The sequence below is a fragment of the Xiphophorus hellerii genome, chromosome 20 (assembly GCF_003331165.1).
Source record: "Xiphophorus hellerii strain 12219 chromosome 20, Xiphophorus_hellerii-4.1, whole genome shotgun sequence".
NCBI classification, from domain to species: domain Eukaryota; kingdom Metazoa; phylum Chordata; class Actinopteri; order Cyprinodontiformes; family Poeciliidae; genus Xiphophorus; species Xiphophorus hellerii.
Window position 1 is genome coordinate 30,473,146 of NC_045691.1, and position 21,202 is coordinate 30,494,347.

The window sequence follows — 21,202 nt, forward strand, 5'->3', positions numbered from 1 at the left end:
GTAAACAGATTATTTCTTTAACAGAAAATGTGACTTTGCTACGCAACACTAGCCCAACCTCACTGCTTTATCAGCCCAACTTACAATTACTAAGCACAACTACATATTAATAAACACAACAGCAAAACCGTAATGCCTAAGCACAATTACAAATTAAGAAAACACAATGACATTGACAAAACAGTGAGAAACATTGCTGACTGAAGGACACCACTTTTTACTTTAGACCTGGAAGTAACTTTTACAGACATTTTTTTAGTTTATATCAGAACCCCGGTTTGGAATGCTTTAATAAATATTAGATCATGACTGCCTAACACACACTATGAAACAAGGTATTGTTACAGTCATGCCTAATGTGGGAAAGATCCAGCTCTTCTTGATGATTTTAAGACCTGTCACACTATTAAATAATGATTGCAAACTCCTGTCCTGCATTTTTGCTAACAGATTAAAATCCGGCACGTTCCAAATTATTTCTGACAATCTGGATTTCCAAAAGTACATATTCACCTTATTTTGGACCTAATTGGCTATAACCACTAAGGTTGAAAATGAAGGTTTTGAATTAGACTTCTAAAGCCTTCGATCTGATGAAGCATGAATTTATGTTCAAACCTTTGTATCAATTTTGGTTGGGAAAAATATATATATTGTTAATGTAATTAAAACATTTTAGGAAGATACAAACAGCTCAGCGTGTTTGCATCCCAAATCTTGCAAAGATTTAAGATCAACCGAGTTTTCTATCAGTCCATCTTCTCAAACAACCTGAATGAAGTTTCTAAAATTCTCTAATTTGTTGAAGCATTTTCGAAGGCTTCAGGTCTTAGATTAAATTTAAACAAATGTGAAAATTTGCCTTTAATAGACTGTCATGTACCTACCTGTAGGTAGGTCACTAATCCTGTAAAAGCCAATGTCAAATATCTGGGTGTGTATATAAATAAAAGATAAGTCAGAATTAGAAATGACTGACTTCAAAAACGTAAAACTAATTTGAATAAGTGGACACGGAGATTTTATATTTACACATAAATACATTAAAGTGGGGTGATGAGTGCGAGAGGGGCAGGAAATCATAAGATCTTGTATCTTCTACCTGCTCCTGTTTTGAGCAAATAATGTAAAATTGCATGTCAATTGGGCATCATAATTAGTTTTCTTTTCTTATTTTTGCTTGTTTGAAATAAATAGAAATATTTCTCACCAAACTGGAAAGTATTTCTAGGCTGATCTACCCTGCAGATACACTAGGAACACCCAGTTCAGCTATCAAATCTAATAATTGGATAAATTTTGATTTTATATGGATGCAAAAAACCCACTATATATCATGACTCTGGTAACCAGCCCATGCTTAGCTGAAGGAAGAGCTCATACAGTCATTCACATCAACCATAAGTAAAATAAAGAGGCACTTCAGCTCTTATAGTGCATCATTTTATTATGTTCTCCATAATCGTCACAGGACTGGTTTTACATTAACAGGGAATTTGTCTACTTCCAAACAGAGCGCCTTCCCTTCAACTTCCACGCTCGACCGCAAGAGAAGGAGAATAGAAGTAAAGGTCAGGAGCATGAAGACCGTGTGACGTTCCTGGACCTCGTGATAATTCAGTCGCATCAGAGGCAAACAGCAGCAGCTCTGTGATTATGTGGAAGTCAGGGGGAGCAGGGATGCACTTTCAATACACCTGTAGACATTGATAATAATTATACCTAGTTAAAAGTATAATTTACAGAGTATGTACAAGCATTTATCATTCTTTGCTACCACAAAAAAAAAACAACAACATACCATCCATTTCCAAACTGCTCCACATCATACGTTTAAATTACCAGCAGCTTTTCACACTCAGCAACGTGTCGCAATGTGCAAAGAGTGAACAGGAGCGCGTCGGAGTGACAAGACCGGATGACACGGCAGAAATAGTCTACATGTAAACAAGCAACAGAGATAAACCAGATTGTTTTAGTCGCACATGCTGATGATAGAAAACAATAAGAATAAAAAAAAACAAAAAAAAACGGACAGATCAAAGAAAACGTAGGCATCAACGGCTTGCAGCAAAGCATCTCACTCTGAATTTGGACAGGTTGCTGAGATTCGGTTTGAAACCCCTTCGTTAGCTTAGCTAGAGCTAGCATGACTGACGCCGGACCAAGCCGCTCTGCGGGAGGCCAGCTTTGTGAATCCGTTTCGTTACTTTTATACTCAGAACAATGACGGCGTATTACGGATTCCACAGAACATGAGCATCATGAAGTTTGTGTTTCAGTGTTTCCTCCCATAAAGCAGGCATACGATATTTTCACCGGGCTTTTTGAATAACGTCGTTGATTTGTGGCGTCATCTTTGCCACAGCATTAAAGTCTTTATTGCACAGACGCATATACTTTCTATCAATTACTTTATTATTATTTTTTATAGTATTTCTTGTAAACCACTGAATGGGAATTATTGGACCGGTGAGGAAAACTTGAAGCTTTGAATTTTTTTGTTTGTTTGTCTACTTGAAATGGAACAAAGGCTGCTGGAAAGTGAATTTTCAGACGCGTGCTTTTAAATAAGACGATTGGTCTAAAATGTGTCTACTAAAAGGTTTAGAGCAAATTAGTTGGTGGAATGGAAGAAAGAAGAAGAAAAAAAAAGAAATCGAGTAGTCTCAATGTAACCCAAAGATAAAGATGGTGAAAATATAAGAGAGTTCCTCTGAAAAGCTACATCAGTGGTGTGATTTACAGGTGGGAAAGTTCTTGTGAAGGTTTTACAATCTAGAGCATGAATGGAGGTGGACCTTTACCCACACTTCAAAAACACAAAAACTTACCACGCAATTTTGGTCTAGTTTCTAGAGCAAACATCTTAGATCACTTTAAATAAGACAAAGCTAAATTAGAAGTAATTCCTCAGCAAGATGTAGGAGCTTGTCTTATGTCAATAATTTCTTAATATTGATTTAAAAAAAGTTCTAGTTCCATTGGCAGATTATTTGGAAAATTTCTTGTCATAAGTGAAATAATCTGATCAATGGAGAATGTTTTCATCAATATTAAGGAAATATTTACTTGAAACTCTCTCCTATATCTTGCTGAAAAGTTGCTAGTTAGTTTAGTCTTATTTCAGGTGAGCAAAGATATTTGCATTGTAGACAAAGAAGATTTAGTGTTTTTGCAGTGAAGACCTGAAAACTAATGTTCAGACTCTCTCCTTCCAATCTGACTGAGCTTGAAGTAGAAAACGGGCAAAAAAAATTTTTTTTCAGTTTGTACGTTCAAAGATGGTAGAAACATCCAGAAAAACCAGCGGCTGGACCTGCAGTGAACGGTGGTAACATTGATTCTCCACTTTGGTGATGCTCTACTTTTTGTATGCCTTTTTTATGAAATCCAAGTAAAACACACCTCTTCTGTAATTCTGTTCTAGCACTCTTTTATGTTTCTAATTAACCGAGATAGTTTTGGGAACACAGCGCCCCACGCCGAGTGTTTGTCTCGGTGTGGAAGGGGTTCACCGCGTCCAAATCCACGTGGACGCCGACTGCACTAAAACACCGCAGGACAAACAAAACCGCTAGGATCCACCGGACAAATAAAATCAGACAAAACAAGTAAAACAACAACAAAAAAACTTACATTAAAAAAAATGACAGACGTCATGTGCTGATATTCGTCACTCTAGCCACTGAAAATGCTACAGAGGCATCCAGCTGTCCCATAATATGTCTGCTGGGTCGCTGATATAAAACTGCTTTCTGAAGCGAGGAAAGCACACAGGCGCTGCTGGCCGCCATGGTCACGCCGTGACGGCGACTCGGCGGTGGCGTCTTCAAAACGCAAACCTGTCGAACCCTTCGAGGTAGCGGAGCAACGCGGAACTCAAGAGTTTTACTTTTAAAACTCGTTTGACTTGAAAAGAAGAGAAGCGGAGCGGTTTACAGCCGGGAGCGAGCGAGCGACGGCCAATTCCAAACTCAGCAGACCCCAGCGGATGACCGACGTCGTCAACACGGACGGGCATCCGGTGACCTACGACCAGCGCCGCACTGGTTCCTAACTACGGCCCCCTCATGTGCAGCTCTACTGAGAGTTTAACTGAAGCCAGTTGCTTGGCATTAATTAGAACAGTAATACCCATTATTATTATTATTACTTTTACAAAATATAATGCACAACAGACATTGAGTAAATTTGAGTTACTACCTCGATAAATCCTGTCGGTAATTGGCACATTCAGAGATATATCACAGTGCACTGTGAGCTACTGCTACGTTAAATAACCGCTGTCTCTGCGACGCCGTCCAGTCGCGTCACCTTTAGCATTTTCTGTTAAATACATGGAGGTTAAATCACGTTGCTTTTTTTTTTTTTTATGAATTTGAGACACACAGTGCTACACCGCAAAAAAACACAAAATCCTACCAAGTCATTTCGATCTAGTTTCTAGTGCAAACATCTGAGCGCACTTGAAATAAGGCAAAACTAAATTACAAGTAACTTTTTAGCTAGATAAAGTAGCTAACCTTAAGTCAATAATTACTTAATATTGATGAAAACGTACAAATTTTGCACTTTATAACGAAATATTTTCCCATGTGATAAGTGACATAATCTGCCAATGGAACTAGAACTTTTCCATCAATATTAGCAATTATTGACTTAGAGCAGCGCTTATCAATTCCAGTCCTCAGCCCCTCCTGCTCTGCATGTTTAAGATGTGCCTCTATTGCAGAACAGCTGATTCAAACGATTGCATGACCATCAAGTACTGCAGAAACTTGTTAATCACCAAAATATTCAATCCAGGTGTGTGGCAGAAGGGAAACACCTAAAACATGCAGGGCAGGAGGGGGCCTGAGGACTGGAATTGAGAAACACTGACTTAGAGCAAAGCTACTTTATCTTGCTGAAAAGTTACGTATCAAGTTAGTTTTGTCTTATTTCAAATGTACGACGGAGGGAATTATCGGTGCCGATTTCCTTCATTTTGGGAGTTCGGTGATCGACCGATTTTTACACGTGAAGCCGATCTTATCTAGCTTGGCAAATGTCTAAGAATCAACCACTGTCCTCTTTTGCTCTCCGGTGAGAAAGGTTTTACTGACAGACCAGCCCACCATGTTATGTCGGTTATTTACAATGAACAACAGTCACCCCACTGTTGCCAACTCAACAACTTTCTTGCTATATTTAGCAACATTTCAGACAAAAAAATTGGTATCGGCCAAAATCGGAATCGGCAGGTCAGGCTTTTTAAAAGATCGGTAATCGGCGATTGGCCAGAAAAATGCAATCGGTGCACCTCTAGTACCAAGACATTTGCTCTAGAAACTAGACCAAAAATACTTAGTAAGATATTTTGTTCTTTTGCCGTGCTTGTGGTCTTTGCATGAGTCTGTCTCTCCTGAAGCAGGCAGACAGAACTTGAAATGAAATGCAGGGGATGAAGGAGCAAAAGTTTGCAAAAACATAACGCCAAACAAAGTCCATGCTCGAGTCTGGATTCATCTGCAGACCAGAGACCACAGTGTGACGATCTCATCCGGTAAAAGTCTTTACAAGGTCCTGTTTGCCGTGATCCACTCACACCACTGTGCTGATGCCGCTGTGTTTGGGCTTGGTGCTGCTGCTGGGAACCTGAGACGCTGGCGTTGGCGGCGGGCCGTGGAGGTGGCCGCCGTGGGCAGAGTGGCTGCCGTGGCTGTGCTGCGGGTATGGCGGGTGCTGGCTGTGAGACGGAGGCGCGTGGCACTGGTGTGGCGCGCGCTGCAGATGGGGCGGTGGGTGGTAGTGATGGTGGTGGTGGTAAGGTGGGGGATTCTGGGTCACGTGGCAGAACGGGACGGGGTGAGGATGAACGGGAACGGACGAGTCCGACTCCGCTCGGGCCGCGTGGTGCAGGTTAGGCGGGTGCGGGGCGTGGGAGACGAGGGTGGGGTGGGGGCTCTGAGGGACGGGGCAGGGCCCGGGCGACCTCACCCGCCTGGTGCCAAACAGAGACCCGAGCAGGGAGGAGGAGCTGGGCAGGGAGTGTCCGCTGTGACGGGACGCACAGTCTCGACCCGAAGGGGTTCTCCGCCCCATGTGAGGACTGCTAATGATGGAGCCCTGCAACGGAGGAAACAAAACGTCATGGAAACATAAGGCAAAAACTTCTTCATAACCACACAGATGCAGGAAACATGTTGAAAGGACAACTTCCCTAATACACTAATATTGCATAAATGGAAGAGTAGAACTACAACAGTCGGCTTCCACATATGGGTTTCAAGGTGAGTCTAAGGTCAGCAGAGCAGCATGACAACATGAGTCTGAACTACAGCCAGTCTAGTCATGCAGTGAACAACCAAGCCTAATTCAACAGCCACAGCAGAATGCATGCACAGTGCTGCAAGCAAACAACGGGAGCTGCAAAACTGAACAGCACAGCACACAGAAACAATAAATCTCATAGAATCTGCACACTGAGAGCGAGCAACGCAAAAGGCGGCCAGAGGCAGCTTGGCAGCAGCCGCTGGCTACTTACTTCCAGGTTGCTGTCTAGTGATCCTGCACTGCTGCGTCTCCCGCGCTTTCCTGCCCAGGACACGGCACACGACAGATAAGACATGCCTGGTTAAAACATGGAGGCACACACACCCTGTCTGTCCACAGCGGGGCGGTGCGGACACATTCTGAGAGCCACGCCACCAGCTAAGCAGCTGATTTTAGTCTGGGTGTTTGGGAAGCTAAGGGTCGGGGACAAAACTTATTCAAACTAACGCCAGAACATGGAGTCTGCGTGAGGAAAGTGAGGGTTTGTTTGAGCGGCTGCATGGCGAGGCAAGGTTCTACTAGCAGGAGACTCTCATACCAACAGATAAGCTTCACTCAGAGAGAAATGAAGGACGGGTTTATTCATTTTCAATATCATTTCCAAATGAGACAGAAAAGTCAAACACCCCAGGTTAAGATATTGTTAATTATAGCTTTCTCGCAATGGAACTAGCACTATTTATTTAACTTTTCATCTTTATTTCAGCTTATAAATAGCAAAACTAGAAGGTGTGTGGCGAGTGTGTATTCACCTTCAGCTCCAGCTCCAGATCTTTTGGTGTACAGGCTGAACATTTCTCCAGCTGTTCTTTATGAAACAGCTCAGGCTCAGTCAGACAGTTTGGAGGACATCTGCTTTTACATTGTGCTCAGATTCCTAGTTGAAACTAGGTTGAGACTTTGACTTGGCCATTCTAACTCACAAATATCTTTTGACCTAAACCATCTGACTGCATCTCCAGCAGCGTTCACAGAGCTGTTGTGTTGCTAGGAAAACCTCCGTCCCACCTGAGAGGAGTTGAAATGTGAAATTCTTCAAATCAGACAAAATTGGGGTCAAATGTTTGTCCTGCGTTTGTGTAGCAAAATTCTTTGTTTGTGCCGCTTTCATTTTAAAGATATTAAGAAATGTTTCCAGAGGTCATAAAAGGTCAACCAGCCACTCCTAAATTCTTCAATTGGGATAAAATTGACGTCAATCAACTCGACTATGCTTGTGCAGCAAAAAAATTTTTGTTTGTGCTGCTTTGGCTTTGAAGATATTAATGAAGGTTTAAAGGTCAACCAGCCCCCACATTTCCTAAACCAAAATGACCAAAATGACCCATGTTGTAGTGGGAGATAAGGAGACGTTGTGTTTGAGGTGATGTGCGACGCTTGTTATCGGCCACACGTGGTGAAACAGTTGTAAGTTCAGTTTTTGTCGACCTGGTGGTTGTCTTGGTGATTGGTTGACCTGAATTTTATCTTGAATAAAAGAGAAAAGGAATGATGTCCTTCCAGTTCACAGTTATCCACTGCTTTATGTCGTAATAAAATGCACTGAGGGTTGTGGTTGTGATTTAAAAAAAAATAAGTAAAAACAAGTGAGCGTCATGAATCGTTTTACAAAAACTGTATGGGGAACAGGCAACATACCCTATTTTTTATTCTCAAAAGCAGCTAAGATGAAGCTCAAACCAGTCGTGTCAGTTTACTGGCATCCTCGCGTTTTTGTGCCGCTGCTTTTCTGCAGTAAAGCATCTTCTGCTGCTGCTCGCTTTGCATGAATAACTGGAGAACTTTAATCCCTCCTTCTCGCTAAGAAGCTTGGATTGAGCACAGTGACCTACAAAGCGGTGTTCCTCCCTCCTGCTAGCGACGCAAGCCTATTAGTGGGCGGCTTCAAGTAAAGAACACCGGGGTTGCCTCGGCAATGGCGTCGATTTCCTTCCCTGCTTCTGTACTGGTAGTCTGAATATCCAAATCTTCCTTTTCCCAAACGTCCAATGAAAGTGGGAGCATTTGCTTTTCTCCAACCAAAAGGTAGAACAAGATGGAAGCCAGGGCACTGATGTAACATTCAGACCTCACCTGCATCTGAGAGATCCCGTAGGGAGCTGCTGAGCGCGCTCCTCTTTAGGCCCTCGCCGATGGCATAACTGTCGTCCAGGCTGGCTCGGCTCAGGTTTCCGTTCCCAGTTTCCTTCTTTAACCCAGAGCACTGGGACATGCTGGGCCTCACCAAACCCTTCTGCTTCTCCAGCTCAGCTGCGCACCAAACAAACACGCAACATCCTAGTGCCTGTCGCTTGGCCATTGCATACTTAAAAGGAATGAGAATGTGAAGAGAAAGGACAGTAGAAAGGCACTGCTTACATTCTATCCGATACTTCTCCATCTCTTGGACTTCGGCAATGGATTCTCGCAAATCATCGGTAAACCTCTTGCGGTCCTGAGGATTGGGAGCATTGAAATTGATGAGGACCTTGATGTCTGCGCCGGGAATGGCCGAGGTCAGGCGCAGGCCGTTGGGATAATCTAAAAAAAAAAGAAAGAAACAAAAAATCTTCATATCTAGGAGTGCTTCATACCTGGAGAACTCCTAAATATGACATTTTATATATTTAAACCGATTCATGGAGACAGAGAGGTAACTGTAGCTCAAATAACAGCCGAGTGCCGTCTTTGACAATCTGGAGCCTTGAAGCAGACGGGTCCCCTGGGTGTCAGCCAAGATCAGGCCTCTGATCTTAGGTTTGAGTCCTATAGTTTCTTCTAATGCTTAGCTACTTCATCTTAAAACAAATTTTTGTTAGTTGCTGCTGGTGGCCCAATGCATTGTGGGATGCCTCACTGGCCGACCCCAAGTGCCACATATGAACCAGTTGCTAAAACTAAATAGCAAAGGCATCTTGCTATTAAACGTTATAAGGGAATAAGCTTTTTGGTCGAGACTTTTCCAATATTCTTGAACTGGTCTCAAGTGTTATTCTCATCATATTTCTTCAAACAAGAAAATATTAGAAAGCAATGTGTTTTATGTGTGGCCCTAAAATACATCCACAGGTGTAACTCCAATTCACTCAGATGTGTCAGTGAACCTATTAGAGGTTAGTGAAAGGAAGCTTAAAGGTTTAACCAAATATGTACAATATAATATGCCAGGACTCAAACAATTTATCTGAATAATGGTGATTGAAATAATCGTCAACTAATCATCCTCAGAGTAGATATTAAGTCAAAACTATGCATGGAAAGCTTTCTCTATCTGTAAATATGGTCTATGCAACTCCTCAAGTGGCACGGTTTCAGCTTCACCCAGTTTAAGAGAAAAAAATAAAAAGTACAATAAAATATTCTGTTGACTGTCTTCTTTTAAAAAGGTCTTATTGGCTCTACTGGCCTTTATTTGATAGTTAATTGACAGGAAAGTGGGTAATGAGAGAAGGGGGAAGACATGCGGCAAAGGTCGCCAGGCCGGGAATCGAACCTGCGACAGCAGCGTCGAGGACTAAGGCCTCCTTATGTGGGTTGTGCTTAACCTCTGCGCCACCACAGCATATCCCGTGACTGTCTTCTTTGCAGAAAGTCAGAATAAAACAGTTGAGGTCCTGGTCTAGTACCGGAAACACTTTGGTGGGAGAACCCAACCTGAAAACTCAGAAGCCTAATTGTGTCCTTATTTTCAGTGTTTGCGTTGTGGCCAAAGTGAAACTGGAGCAGAACTGTGACTAAACACGAAACTTATTCAAATAAAGAAAGAAAACATACTTACACTGATTCTCAAATAGCAGAACTTGCATGCTGTAGAGCGAGAAGGACTGACGAAAACTGTATGTCACGGAGTTCTTTTTCTTTTGAAATATTTTAGTAACCTAAGAGAAAAATAAGCAGATGCATCTTGCTGAGACTCGTCGATAAGCGGGAAAACCTTCAGTCTTAGTGTTTGTGGAAGAGTGGTTTGTCAGTAGTGGACGTACCACTAGCAAGTCATTAAAGAGGAAGATCTCCCTCTGGTGCAGGCCCAGCTTCTGTAGCTTGTTGGGATCAGGTACTTCAAACAACCTGCAGTAACACACCAGCCTTCGGTGGGGTAGTGACAGCACCTGCACATGATCCATAATCATCTCATCAGATACTCAGAGATCATTTGAGAAGTATAATTAGCAAAAGCCCCCCCCCCCCGCCTTCAATGCAGCCAATTCAGCAACTTTCTCGCTATATATTTAGTGACATTTCGGTAAATCGGTAATCGGAAAAAGTCAACTTGGGCAAAAGTTACACAAAAATCTGAAATGACATTCAATATAATAATAAAAGTTACTTCTTAAAAATTGCTCATACTCCAGTCTTTAGTTTTCATCTTCAGTCAGTTTAATAGATGAGCTCTCACTTTGCACAGCCTTTTTATTGTTGGGGTGTGTGTGCGACCCACAGGGTATTTGGCACCTTTGTGACACAGAAACACACACGCCAGCTATGTCCACGGAGCACTGTGCACATTTATAGAGGTTCTTTAAGAAAGACATTTATTTTCCCTTTGGTCCGTAAAGCATCTTGTAAGTATCAGCTGCAGTGCAGCCGGAGGCGCCTGTTCCATCTATGAACGGATGAAAACGACCGACTTGGCAGCAGCTCAGGGCAGATAGGACGTCATTGCATAAATAAAATGTTGTTGTGTTCCATGCATCGCATCAGTCAGTTTAAGTAGGATGCCTATCAGTCCAGATGGTAATCCAGACCCTTTCACCAACCAAAGACAGCTCCGTTTTTTTGGTCTTTTAGATAAAACTAGTAAAATACAACGAATGTTCTTTGTGTAACGGGCAGGATGAGTCAAAGTTCAAGGGGCGTGAATGCTAACATGAGAATGCTACATATCTACACATTGCAATAATACTTACACAGCCAAGACCTTGGTGTAAAGACCCGATCTGCAATTACAATGAAAACACATTTTAAGATTATTGAACATGTGGAAATGTTTGTGATAGATTTAGGAAAACAATACAAGTTGATGTTCTACGAGAAAGAAATCAGATTTACAAATCACAGCAAACATCCTGGAATATTTTCCAGGGTTTTTTTTTTTTCCATAATAAAGAAAATTGTTATGGCTTTTTTGCAGTTCTGCCCCTGACAAAAAAAAAAAAAAAAATCAACCAAAGTGGGCCAGGACATTTGTCACTGTTCTTATTTACACTTTACGGTCAAGTTTAAATGCATATTTCAGTATGTCAGCATGAAGGGCTCTTCAGAACTGATGTCTAACATTATGAAGACAATAGCTTCATAACATAAAGAATGAAAGCAACCTTACTGGTTTTTTCCCAACGATCAGTTTTTCCACTTTCTGAACCTGGGACACGTGATCTTCATTAGTCCTGAGCTCTCGCTTTCGAATCCTCTCATATATCCCCACCAGCATCTCTCGGGGTATGTCCTCCCCGTCGTCAACACCTTTCAGAAGATGAGGAAGAGAGATTGAGAGAGGAAGAGTTAGTTTCATTTTTATGGATTTATGAATGCAAATGAACTGCTGATTTTAGATTAATCTTGCTTTTCGCATTTTTAGCTATCTTATTTATTCTTAGCTAGCTTATTCGTTTTTAGCTAGCATATTTATTTTTAGCTAGTATATTTATTTTTAGCTGGTTTGTTAATTTTTAGCTAGCTTATTAGTTTTTAGCTAGCTTATTTATTCTTAGCTAGCTTATTCGTTTTTAGCTAGCTTATTCATTTTTAACTAGCTTCATGGCGCAGTCACATTTAGCTTGCAGAAAGAGCGCAAAGCTGTAAAATAAAAGTAAACTGACCAATTAGATTTAGGTTTAGCTGATTTTGAATAATGCCCTCAGTTTAATGGGATTTTATGAGATAAGACAACACAAATTAGTGCGTAAGAGTGAAGTGGGGACTTTTAGTTTTGGGCTTTAATGTGACAAAAGGCACCTGACAAGTTAGGAGTTTAGTTTATGGTGAGTTGAATGTTGAAGCAGAGTTGTGACAGTGAGCTGGAAGCTGTGAGTGGAAGGAAAACAAAGCACCTCGAAGGTTTTTAACAAAGTCTTCCAGTTTCATCTTCCTCTCAGGCTTCACATTGGGGCTGTACATGTCGGTGTTGAGGAGGATGATGGCGAAAGCGAGGATGAAGATGGTGTCCGGGTTCCTGAACTGTCTCACCACACCGGGGTTGCAAATGCAATAGCGCTGGCTAGATATCAGAGACACAAACACACACACAGAAAGCCAAATGGTGTTTAGATGGCATCATTTGTTGTTCTGTTATCAAGAAACCACAGATACGTCACATGCATCCCAACATATGTATGCATGAATGAAAGAAAAATAGTCTGTTTGAAAGAGCGAGACACAGTCAAACGTGATGTCCCAACAATGTTCTACTGTCAGACAAAATCTGATGATGTTGGGATTCTAAAAAACATTTTGTATCATGTCGTTCTGCTTTTATTCACATGTAACAGTTTTTCAGCTGCTTTTCCAAGGATCCCATTTGAATTGGAGCCCATTTCTGTTATGCGCACACAGACAAAATTTTTAATGACAGAAAAACCCACAACGGTCAAATAACTCGAAACTGACAAAAGCAACAAATAAACTTACTGAAAATAAGACATTGCTTTTGAAATGTGGCTCCGCATCATTTTAAAGCATAAAACTAGTGAAACAGACGTCACGAACTAGAAAAATAGGAACCGGGAGATTAATAGGCACATCTGCAGGTATGGGTGCTATGCTGGCCTGTTTTGGTGAAGATTTATTGGTCCGTCTGCATTCCCATCATGACCTATGGCCTCAAGCTCTGGACCTTTCTGCGTGGGCTGCTGCCCCTGCAACCCAAACCCTGGATTAAATGTACGTAAATAATGGCTGGATGCTAGTGGTGCAATACCATAACCATGAGGAATGTGAAGCTACCTTGTGTATCCATGTTGCACATGGATACTGATGATATCATGATGCAAGCCATCATGACTTTAAACTTTGATTAAATCACACAAAAGCTTCTAATATTTCTATAAAAATTACCATAACAAAAGCTGATAATCCTGTTGCTTCCAAAAGACCAAAGACAAAATGTCACAAGTTTGATTAATTCATTTTATGTGCTGAACTGTAACAACAACGTTCAAAAAGTGCCAAGGTCAAAATTACTAGCCTTATTCTGATTCTTCTAATATTTGTGACATTTGTGATTAAAACTGTTAAAGAAAAATGATTATTTTTAATGCTTGATACAGTTAATCTACGACATGTGTAACAGTTATAGCCAACACTCTTATTTGGAATAGTTTCTGTTGAGCAGTTGGGAATTCAGCAGACAAAGCAGGGCCTTTTTGCCTCCCCCGCTGAAGACAGAGCAATAAATTTGCATTCCGAAAAGGGGGAACAGACTTCTTGGCGCCTCTCGGCCAGGTCGGACGGAGATGGGCACGAAGTGGTTAGATAAAAACCAGACATCGGAGCTGTAAAGAAGGGGAGTTTCCGGGAGTTTCTAAGTTTCTAATTGGTCAAAGAACGGAACGCCTTGACTGCATATATTAAATAGGGAAACACCTCTTTCATTAAAAAGTACAGGTCAGCAAGCCAGCAAGAGAGGTTTTTTTCATCTTTTCCTCCACATTTTGGGCGCCTTTGTCTGTCTTTTGTGTTTCGTGTTGTCTGTTCTCTTGTCTGTATAAAATGTATATCTCTGTACCTCTGCAGTTTTGTTGTCGATTGCTTTGTATGAGATTAAACTCCGTGATCTGTGACGTCAACACGTTTTGTCGTTGTTTCGTTTTAGCAGCACGCGGTCGCTGCAAGTCGCTGCACGGAGAGCGTCACTCGCCAAGGACTCGGAAGATCCCGGGCAAGATTAAAGAGGAAAAGAGCCAAACGTTTTGTCCAAAGCTAGCATATAATGATCCTCATTTTTTAATAAAACATAATTTTTTTGGTTGCTCTAATGGGATATTCTAATTTTCTGAAACAATTTGTTTGGGTTTTTTTTTTGCCTGTAAGCCATTAAAATTTGCACAAAAATGGAATTATTTCAATGAATCTCTATAAAATCACTGTTTCACTTTCACAGATGTCTGACAAGAAATATACAACTTTTATGCAAGATTCAAATTTTTTGAGCTGTACTAGCAAATGACATGTACCCAACACCCAAAAGCAGTCTTAGGAATATTTTTCTTTAACAATCACTTGCCACAATTGCAAAAAAATCTGAAGTCCGTTAGCCTTACCCTCGGAGAATTTGAGTTAAAATACAAAACTAACCTTCAAGTGTGTTTTCTGCACTACAGAAATGGGGCTGAAAGCTGGTTTGCTATGTTCATATATCATAATAACACTATTGCTTTCAAATAGTGTTATTGAATATAGGAATATCATTGCGAGTTTTTAAACATCGTAGAATTCCTTACCGTAGTCTTGCTGAGCTGATCATAGAAATGAATCCGTGTCTCACAGACGTTTCTCACCTGTATGCCTCGATCAGCCGCTCGACCTTCTGGGCCTCTCCCTGAACTCTGATGTGTGCCTGGAATTTCCGGAGCCCTTCATCCAGCTCCAGGCCTGAGAAGTCCATTTCATCCACCACACAACTGGAAAAAAGACCCACAGATGAAAGAATCAATAACAGAATCTCAATAATAGCATTCTGTTAAAGTTTTTTTTTTTTTTTTAATGAACCAAATAATTGACTGGTGACCAGATTCAGATGCTTTTACACATGATGGTAATGATTAGTGATCACAAACTAAATATCAAATTTTTCTATCACATTCGTTGTGCAACACGGAACCACTTACTACTAAAACTCAATATGTGCAGTAGTTACCTGCAGTTGATCACTTTAAAGTGCAAAGTGAACGTCAAAGTCTATGCTCTTTTTTTTTTTTTTAACTTTTCCCAATCTTGCATAGACAAAACACAGAATACTTCCAATTTACCACAACGTATCTGTGCAAATGGCAAATGAATTATATTCTATTCCACTCTGAGTTGATGACTGCGACTCTCTAACACAGACCTCACAAGTAAAGTCTGTCATTGGAGTGAAGATCTGGAATAAACTCACTAAAGAGTTGAAGCAAAGTCCAAGCATGAGATATTTTAAGAAAAGATTTAAAATGGTTACTATTCAAAAGTATAAGGATGAACAGGGGTGATGAATTTGGCTGAGAATTACAGCACTGTGGATGCAATGGGGTGCAGGCGTTTGTATGTGTGTGTAAATATATGTGGGTGTGTAAATAGGCAAATATTATTTATGTATATATGCAGGTAGATGCGTATGTATATATATATGGGTGCATGTATTACTTTCATTTAGTTCAGGAAACCGTATTATAGTTATTATTATTATTGTTTTATTGTTTTGGAAAGGATACTAGAGATAGGAAGACTACTTATGCTATGAATTAATGAATGGAAAAGGGGTATGATTATATAAGTTAAACTTCATCATACTCCCTTTCAGACTTACAGTCACCGAATAAGTAGTGTATTTACATGTACTTGAGTATGTAAATTTGATAGGTATTGTATTTTACACTTAGAAACATGAAAGTCTTTATTATTATTACATTTGTTGGTGATATGTCTGTCTGAAATAAATTATCATCATCAAAAGATGAGACAATATTCTCTGAATGACGTCTATATGTGTCAAACTGTCGCCATGAGAGTTTTCTGTCCTCCATTGATTCAGCTGTGTGTCAAGGAGGATTCACGGAAAGCTTTCTGAAGCATCCTGTCCACGTAGCACTTTAATGCAAAAGATCTCCAACTGAAGATCTTTTGCTTCTGCCTAAAAAGAAGCTGCGTATTTATCAGAGCATCATACCACTTTCTTGAGTATGTTCTATTCCTGGTTATTTCACTTAAGTCCCAACCACATCTGGCATTAGAACGATGATCTGAATTCATGCTCATGGAGGAAAACATACAGTTCTTTTGAGTTCAATCAAAAGCATCCAGACCAACAGAAGTGGGCAAAAATGAATCGCTCACTCAAGAACATCTCGGTTGAATTGTTTCTGACGGTTGCCAAGGAACTCGCCAATCATCTGCCGACTCAAGCCTTTCCTCTGCAGGAGGAAGTGGGCAACACCCACCGGAGTGTCCGGGACGTAGCTTCGCTCAATCAGATACTGGATCCCCTTTTCTGGCTTCCTACAGACACCGGAAAGAGAAAAAAAATATCAAGAGAGACACACACACATACAAAAAAAAGGGAGTGAGAATACAATCCAAATCTGTGATTATCCCAGTGCACTCAAAGAAAAGTGTCAACAGAGGAACAGGATTTGGAGAGCTATAGAATAATGATTTTCTGATTGTGGTGCAGCTCCCACATGATTACAAGAAACTTAAAAACTGGCTCGTAAAGACACCAAATCCACAATCATCTGTGATTAAGCAAAATCACCCAGGCCTGAGAGAACCCCTGGACGTGAAGTGGAGCAGAATGAGAACTCAGCACAAACCGAGCACGGATATAAATGCGGCTTATTCAGCCTCACTGCATATTCAGTGGTCTTTTTACCACAAATGTAGCAAACAGGAACAAATCCAGTCAGTCGTGACTTTTTATGCGGCCCTCTAGACTAGAGGCACCTAAATAGAGGCTTTGAGAAAACAGTTATGTTGCTAAATATTATTTTCTCAATCAAATCAAAGCAGTTTTTATCTGTATGCTGCCGAGTTACATTAATGTGAAAAGATGGTCAATATTATTTAACTATAAGAAGCACTAATCAAATGCAGGCATGGCTCGCCATGCTTAATTTTTGGCTCTCGTGACAGGTTATAGCGATATGCTAGCACATCCAATAAAGTTTTAAAAACATTAAGCCGAAGCATATAGCACTCTATTTTCCAAACACTTGCATTCTACTTCTCAATTTGCTTCAATTAAAGTTGGTTCCAAATGGGGCATACTGTGAAAACTGGCAACACAGTCACTGATTACATCACACTGCCACACCGAGACAGTAGAGGACGATACAGCAACAGGGATTCTACAAGCTAGCTGGTTCAGTATATTCAGACCGCAAAATGGAGCAATTTATAATCATCCAAAAACAGAAAACAGATGTGAGACATAGCGAGGATCAGAAATTTGAAGAAGTAAACAAAAATCCACATGAAGATATTGGAGAGGGGACAAGTATATTAGTGGCAGGTGTTTTGAGGAAAAAGACAAGGACAGCATACTGGGGCCATTGTTTGTTTGTTGGTTGGTTGGTTGGTTGGTTGGTGGGTGTGTGGGTGGGTGGGTGGGTAGGTTCTGCCAAAAAGCTCAGATATTTTGAAATTGTCCAGGAGACACATGGAAATTTCTGAACTCTAAAATTCAACAATTTGCTGGAAAAAAATTTCTAGAAAAATCCTGGAAATTGCTGAGCTGGAAAAATTTTGTGCATTGCCTATGCAGAACCTTCTTACTTTCCAGCACACACAAATGTAGGTACTGAACAAAATGGAGGTCTTTTCGACTTGCGAAGCACACCATGAAGAGGCAACGGTTGTGATTAAAGTGAGTCACATTCACAATTATTTTATGAGGAATCAGAATATTTTTTTTTGTTTGTTTTCTTATTTAGAAGACCTTAAAAAAACAGGGTGTCTTTTATTGTTTTACTATAGTTGTGTGCACTGAGTGGCTCTAAAGTCTCATTTTATTCAGTTCTGTTATGGTTAATGGATTTAGTGGGGTGCACTTACTTGTTGAAGAGATTTAGGCCAATGCGGTAGTGTCTCTTGCGAATGATGTCGTTGCTGAACGCTGGTGAGTCCCAGCTATTCCGAGTCTCCTTGTGGTACGTCTGTTTGCTGAGCGTCTGCTCCCTCAGGCTGTCTCTGGATGAGGACTCGGAGCTGCAGTTAATGGTGTCGTTGGAGTTTGATGTGCTGTTGATGCTGTCGTTGTCCCCATCGGAGAAATCAGACTCTGATTTGCTCTGGCGGTTGGGTGTACCGTTGATAGCCAGGTGGGCTTCCAGCTGCCGGGCACAGTGACGGGAAGGGTCTTCCTCCCGGGAAGGTCCCCGAGGTGGCAAGCCGTGGCCGATGTGTTTGGGGCTGCTCTGTTGGTTGCTGGGGCTCCTGTCATAAGTGCTCTGTCTCTTTAATGAGCTGCGGTCAGACCGGTCGCTCAGTTCCACTGAGCTGTCGCTGGGGGGCTCTATAGTCAGCAAGGGTAGGTGGTCCACTCGCAGACGCTGCTCCTGGCATTCTAAGGAGGGCGTGCTGCGACAGCTGGTATCCGTGTCCCCCTTTTCATCTTTGTGAGCAAGCGACCAGTAGTCTTGAGAGGAGTTCAGGGAACGCTGGCGCAGGTCTGACTCTGTGCTGGAGGGGCGGTCTACAGACTGAGAGAGAGGCAAGGGGGGCGATAGTTCTTCTTCATCAATGTAAAGGGTCACATCACTATAAGATGCAGTCATCTCATCTAGCTTGCGGTGATCTGAAGGGCTGTGGGAGGATTCCAACTGGTGGCTGAGCTCTCTGTCCGTATCCGGGTGGCTCCTTCCTTGCTCTGAAGTACTGTCTTCCCCGTGTAGGCTGCGACAGTTCAATGCGTCATCGATGGACTCGGCCAGAGATTTGACCTGCCTGGAGAAGGCATCTTCCAGTTCTGTGACGGCATATGTGAGGTCACTCTGTGTGCTCGGTATCTTCATTTGTACACCTCTCTCCCTGCCGTGTTCCGACTGCACCAGCGCACCGATGTTGGTGCCTTCATCAGATAAAGAGACATGCTTTCCCTCGAAGTAGGAGCTGTGGACTTTTTCAGGTCCCTCAAAGGAAAGCTGCATTCTCATGTTGGACAGAACAATCCGTCTGGACATACGGTTTTCAGACATAGAACTTCTGAGACGCTCAAAGTTCTTATTCATTTGGTACTGGCGGAAGGCTGTTTGGATGGTACGTGCAGCATGCCGGGTTATGAAACGCCCGCCATATTTGCGTTCTAGCATCTCCACCTGCAAACAGAAAAAGGATGGTCAGTCAACTGTAGTCTCACTACACTGGCAATTTTAATCAACTGTGAATAAGCAGCAAAGGTGGGACTGAGTAATTGTATTGAAAGTCACAAGTAGGTCTTCAAACATTTCCACCAAAACCTCAAGTAAAGTCCCAAGAAAAGGCATAAAAGTCCAAAGTTGAATCAGGTCAAGAGTCCAGTGTTTTTAAAAGTTATGGCATCAGGATTTTTGTGTCGGGGACGTAGACAGATGTCTCCATGTTTATTAAGAGTAAGAAAGGAAGTAGTTCTTGAGTTGCCCCGTTGTGTTGACAGAGTAAGTAAATACAAACTTCTCATCAAACTGGCTGAAAGCATTAAGCTGTAAAAGTAGCCTTCATCTCGAAAACATGCATTTACAGGCGTCTTCTGGTGGCTGGTTGTTGCTCTGGACTTTATTTAGGAGGATTACAGGAAGAGGAACCTATGTATCATTTTTCTTCCAGCTCCAAATTATATGCTACATTGTGTTTGTACATCACATATAATGCCAATAAAATACAATGAAGACCGTAGTTGCAACGGGACAAAATGGGGAAAAGTTCGGGGGAAGACAATAGTTTCACTCAGTCGGTCAAACAATGCTGGCGATTTTAAAATGTCTAGTAAAGTTTGACCTATTTACATGTTACACACAAAAGCAAATGGCACAATGAAGAGTCAGTGATGTAATAGTCCCAACTAGAAAAACTGAACATTTAAATCAATAACTTGAGGCTGTGAACAAGAAGAAAATCAAGTATGAGAGGCAGCAGAAAATGAAATGACTGAAGTCACAGGAGGTCTGCAGAGTCTTGCTCAGCTCCTTCTATATTTCCTCATTTAAGGCATTGCTGAGCAAGTCAACAGGGCCCACATTGATGACTTGTTAGCAAACAGAGAGATTTAAGGATAAAATGAAAGGATTGGGTGATGGACGTTTAAAGTGGAGCTCGGGGTCTTTATTCTCACACAAGAAGAACTAACTTTTAAGCAAACATGACAAGTGGACAAGAAAAACCTAGCATGTCTTCCACCTCTAAACTGCTTTTTAGACAGGCACCTATCTCAGTACATCATCAGCCATGGTAGGTTATGAACAGGTTGTTCCCTTCCTCCCACCTGTTTGTCCTGGAGGTCCGACGAGAGCTCATAGCTCTCTGACATTGAGCGGGAGCGCTTGATGGCTTCTTCCTCTGCATGCTTGCGGAGGATGGACTGGGAGTGCTGGAGCTTGGGGCGGCGGGGTCGCACGTGGCTCGGCAGAAAGATGTGTCCGTAGAGCTGGCTGTCCAGGTAGTCCAGGCCAGGTCTGCCGCCGTGGGTCACCGGCTTGCAACCATAGATGACGCAGGGATCCACAGATACACTCACGTCACTGCCAGGGGCGTCACCTTCCACACTGCGACACACAAGCACATTCAGATCAGATGGGTCCCTGGCCGAGACTGCTCAGTGTGCCAATGAGGAACACATGAGTGATGGAGAGGTGAACTTTGGCACTATAAATTCATGTAAGTGTATGAATTCATGATCATCTTACTCTCTCCTTGCAGGCGGTCCTAAATGACCATGCAGCTGAAGTTCTAATCTTCATTAGAACATAGGTTCTCAAGAGCCAAAGAAATGTCAACAAACACTCAAATTATTGCAGTCAATCAATCAAAACCACAGTGACTGAAGTGTGTTGTAGTAACATCCTGAATCCTAACATCCACACACATCCTGGACTCCCACAGCAGATTAGGTAAGCAGCAGCAATCCAGAGCAGAATGTAAAAAGCTAAATATTAACCACAACATATTTCACCTTCCTTCATTCCTTACGCTGCTGTGATTCACTGAGGCTATAGTATCTTCAGGTGGGTTAGATGTTTCA

General features: G+C 41.7%; 1 protein-coding gene across 5 annotated transcripts in view; it reads right to left on the reverse strand.

The window, feature by feature from the left end:
- Nucleotides 1-1,427: 1,427 nt before the first annotated feature.
- The window catches only part of iqsec1b (IQ motif and Sec7 domain ArfGEF 1b), a 78,690-nt gene continuing 58,915 nt past the window's right edge, over nucleotides 1,428-21,202 (reverse strand). For 3 of the 5 annotated variants that reach the window (XM_032548567.1, XM_032548568.1, XM_032548569.1), the window contains 13 exons: nucleotides 20,447-20,726; nucleotides 18,043-19,304; nucleotides 16,327-16,488; nucleotides 14,793-14,915; nucleotides 12,348-12,514; nucleotides 11,621-11,760; nucleotides 11,205-11,234; nucleotides 10,281-10,406; nucleotides 10,076-10,175; nucleotides 8,677-8,838; nucleotides 8,392-8,568; nucleotides 6,530-6,579; nucleotides 4,859-6,111 (listed from right to left, as the gene is read on the reverse strand). In XM_032548567.1, coding sequence (XP_032404458.1) covers nucleotides 5,587-6,111; nucleotides 6,530-6,579; nucleotides 8,392-8,568; nucleotides 8,677-8,838; nucleotides 10,076-10,175; nucleotides 10,281-10,406; nucleotides 11,205-11,234; nucleotides 11,621-11,760; nucleotides 12,348-12,514; nucleotides 14,793-14,915; nucleotides 16,327-16,488; nucleotides 18,043-19,304; nucleotides 20,447-20,726 — 3,304 coding nt within the window. In that variant the 3' untranslated portion in view covers nucleotides 4,859-5,586. Of the gene's footprint in view, nucleotides 1,698-4,858; nucleotides 6,112-6,529; nucleotides 6,580-8,391; nucleotides 8,569-8,676; nucleotides 8,839-10,075; nucleotides 10,176-10,280; nucleotides 10,407-11,204; nucleotides 11,235-11,620; nucleotides 11,761-12,347; nucleotides 12,515-14,792; nucleotides 14,916-16,326; nucleotides 16,489-18,042; nucleotides 19,305-20,446; nucleotides 20,727-21,202 lie in introns of those variants that run through there. The other 2 variants (XM_032548570.1, XM_032548571.1) reach the window with 2 other exon arrangements.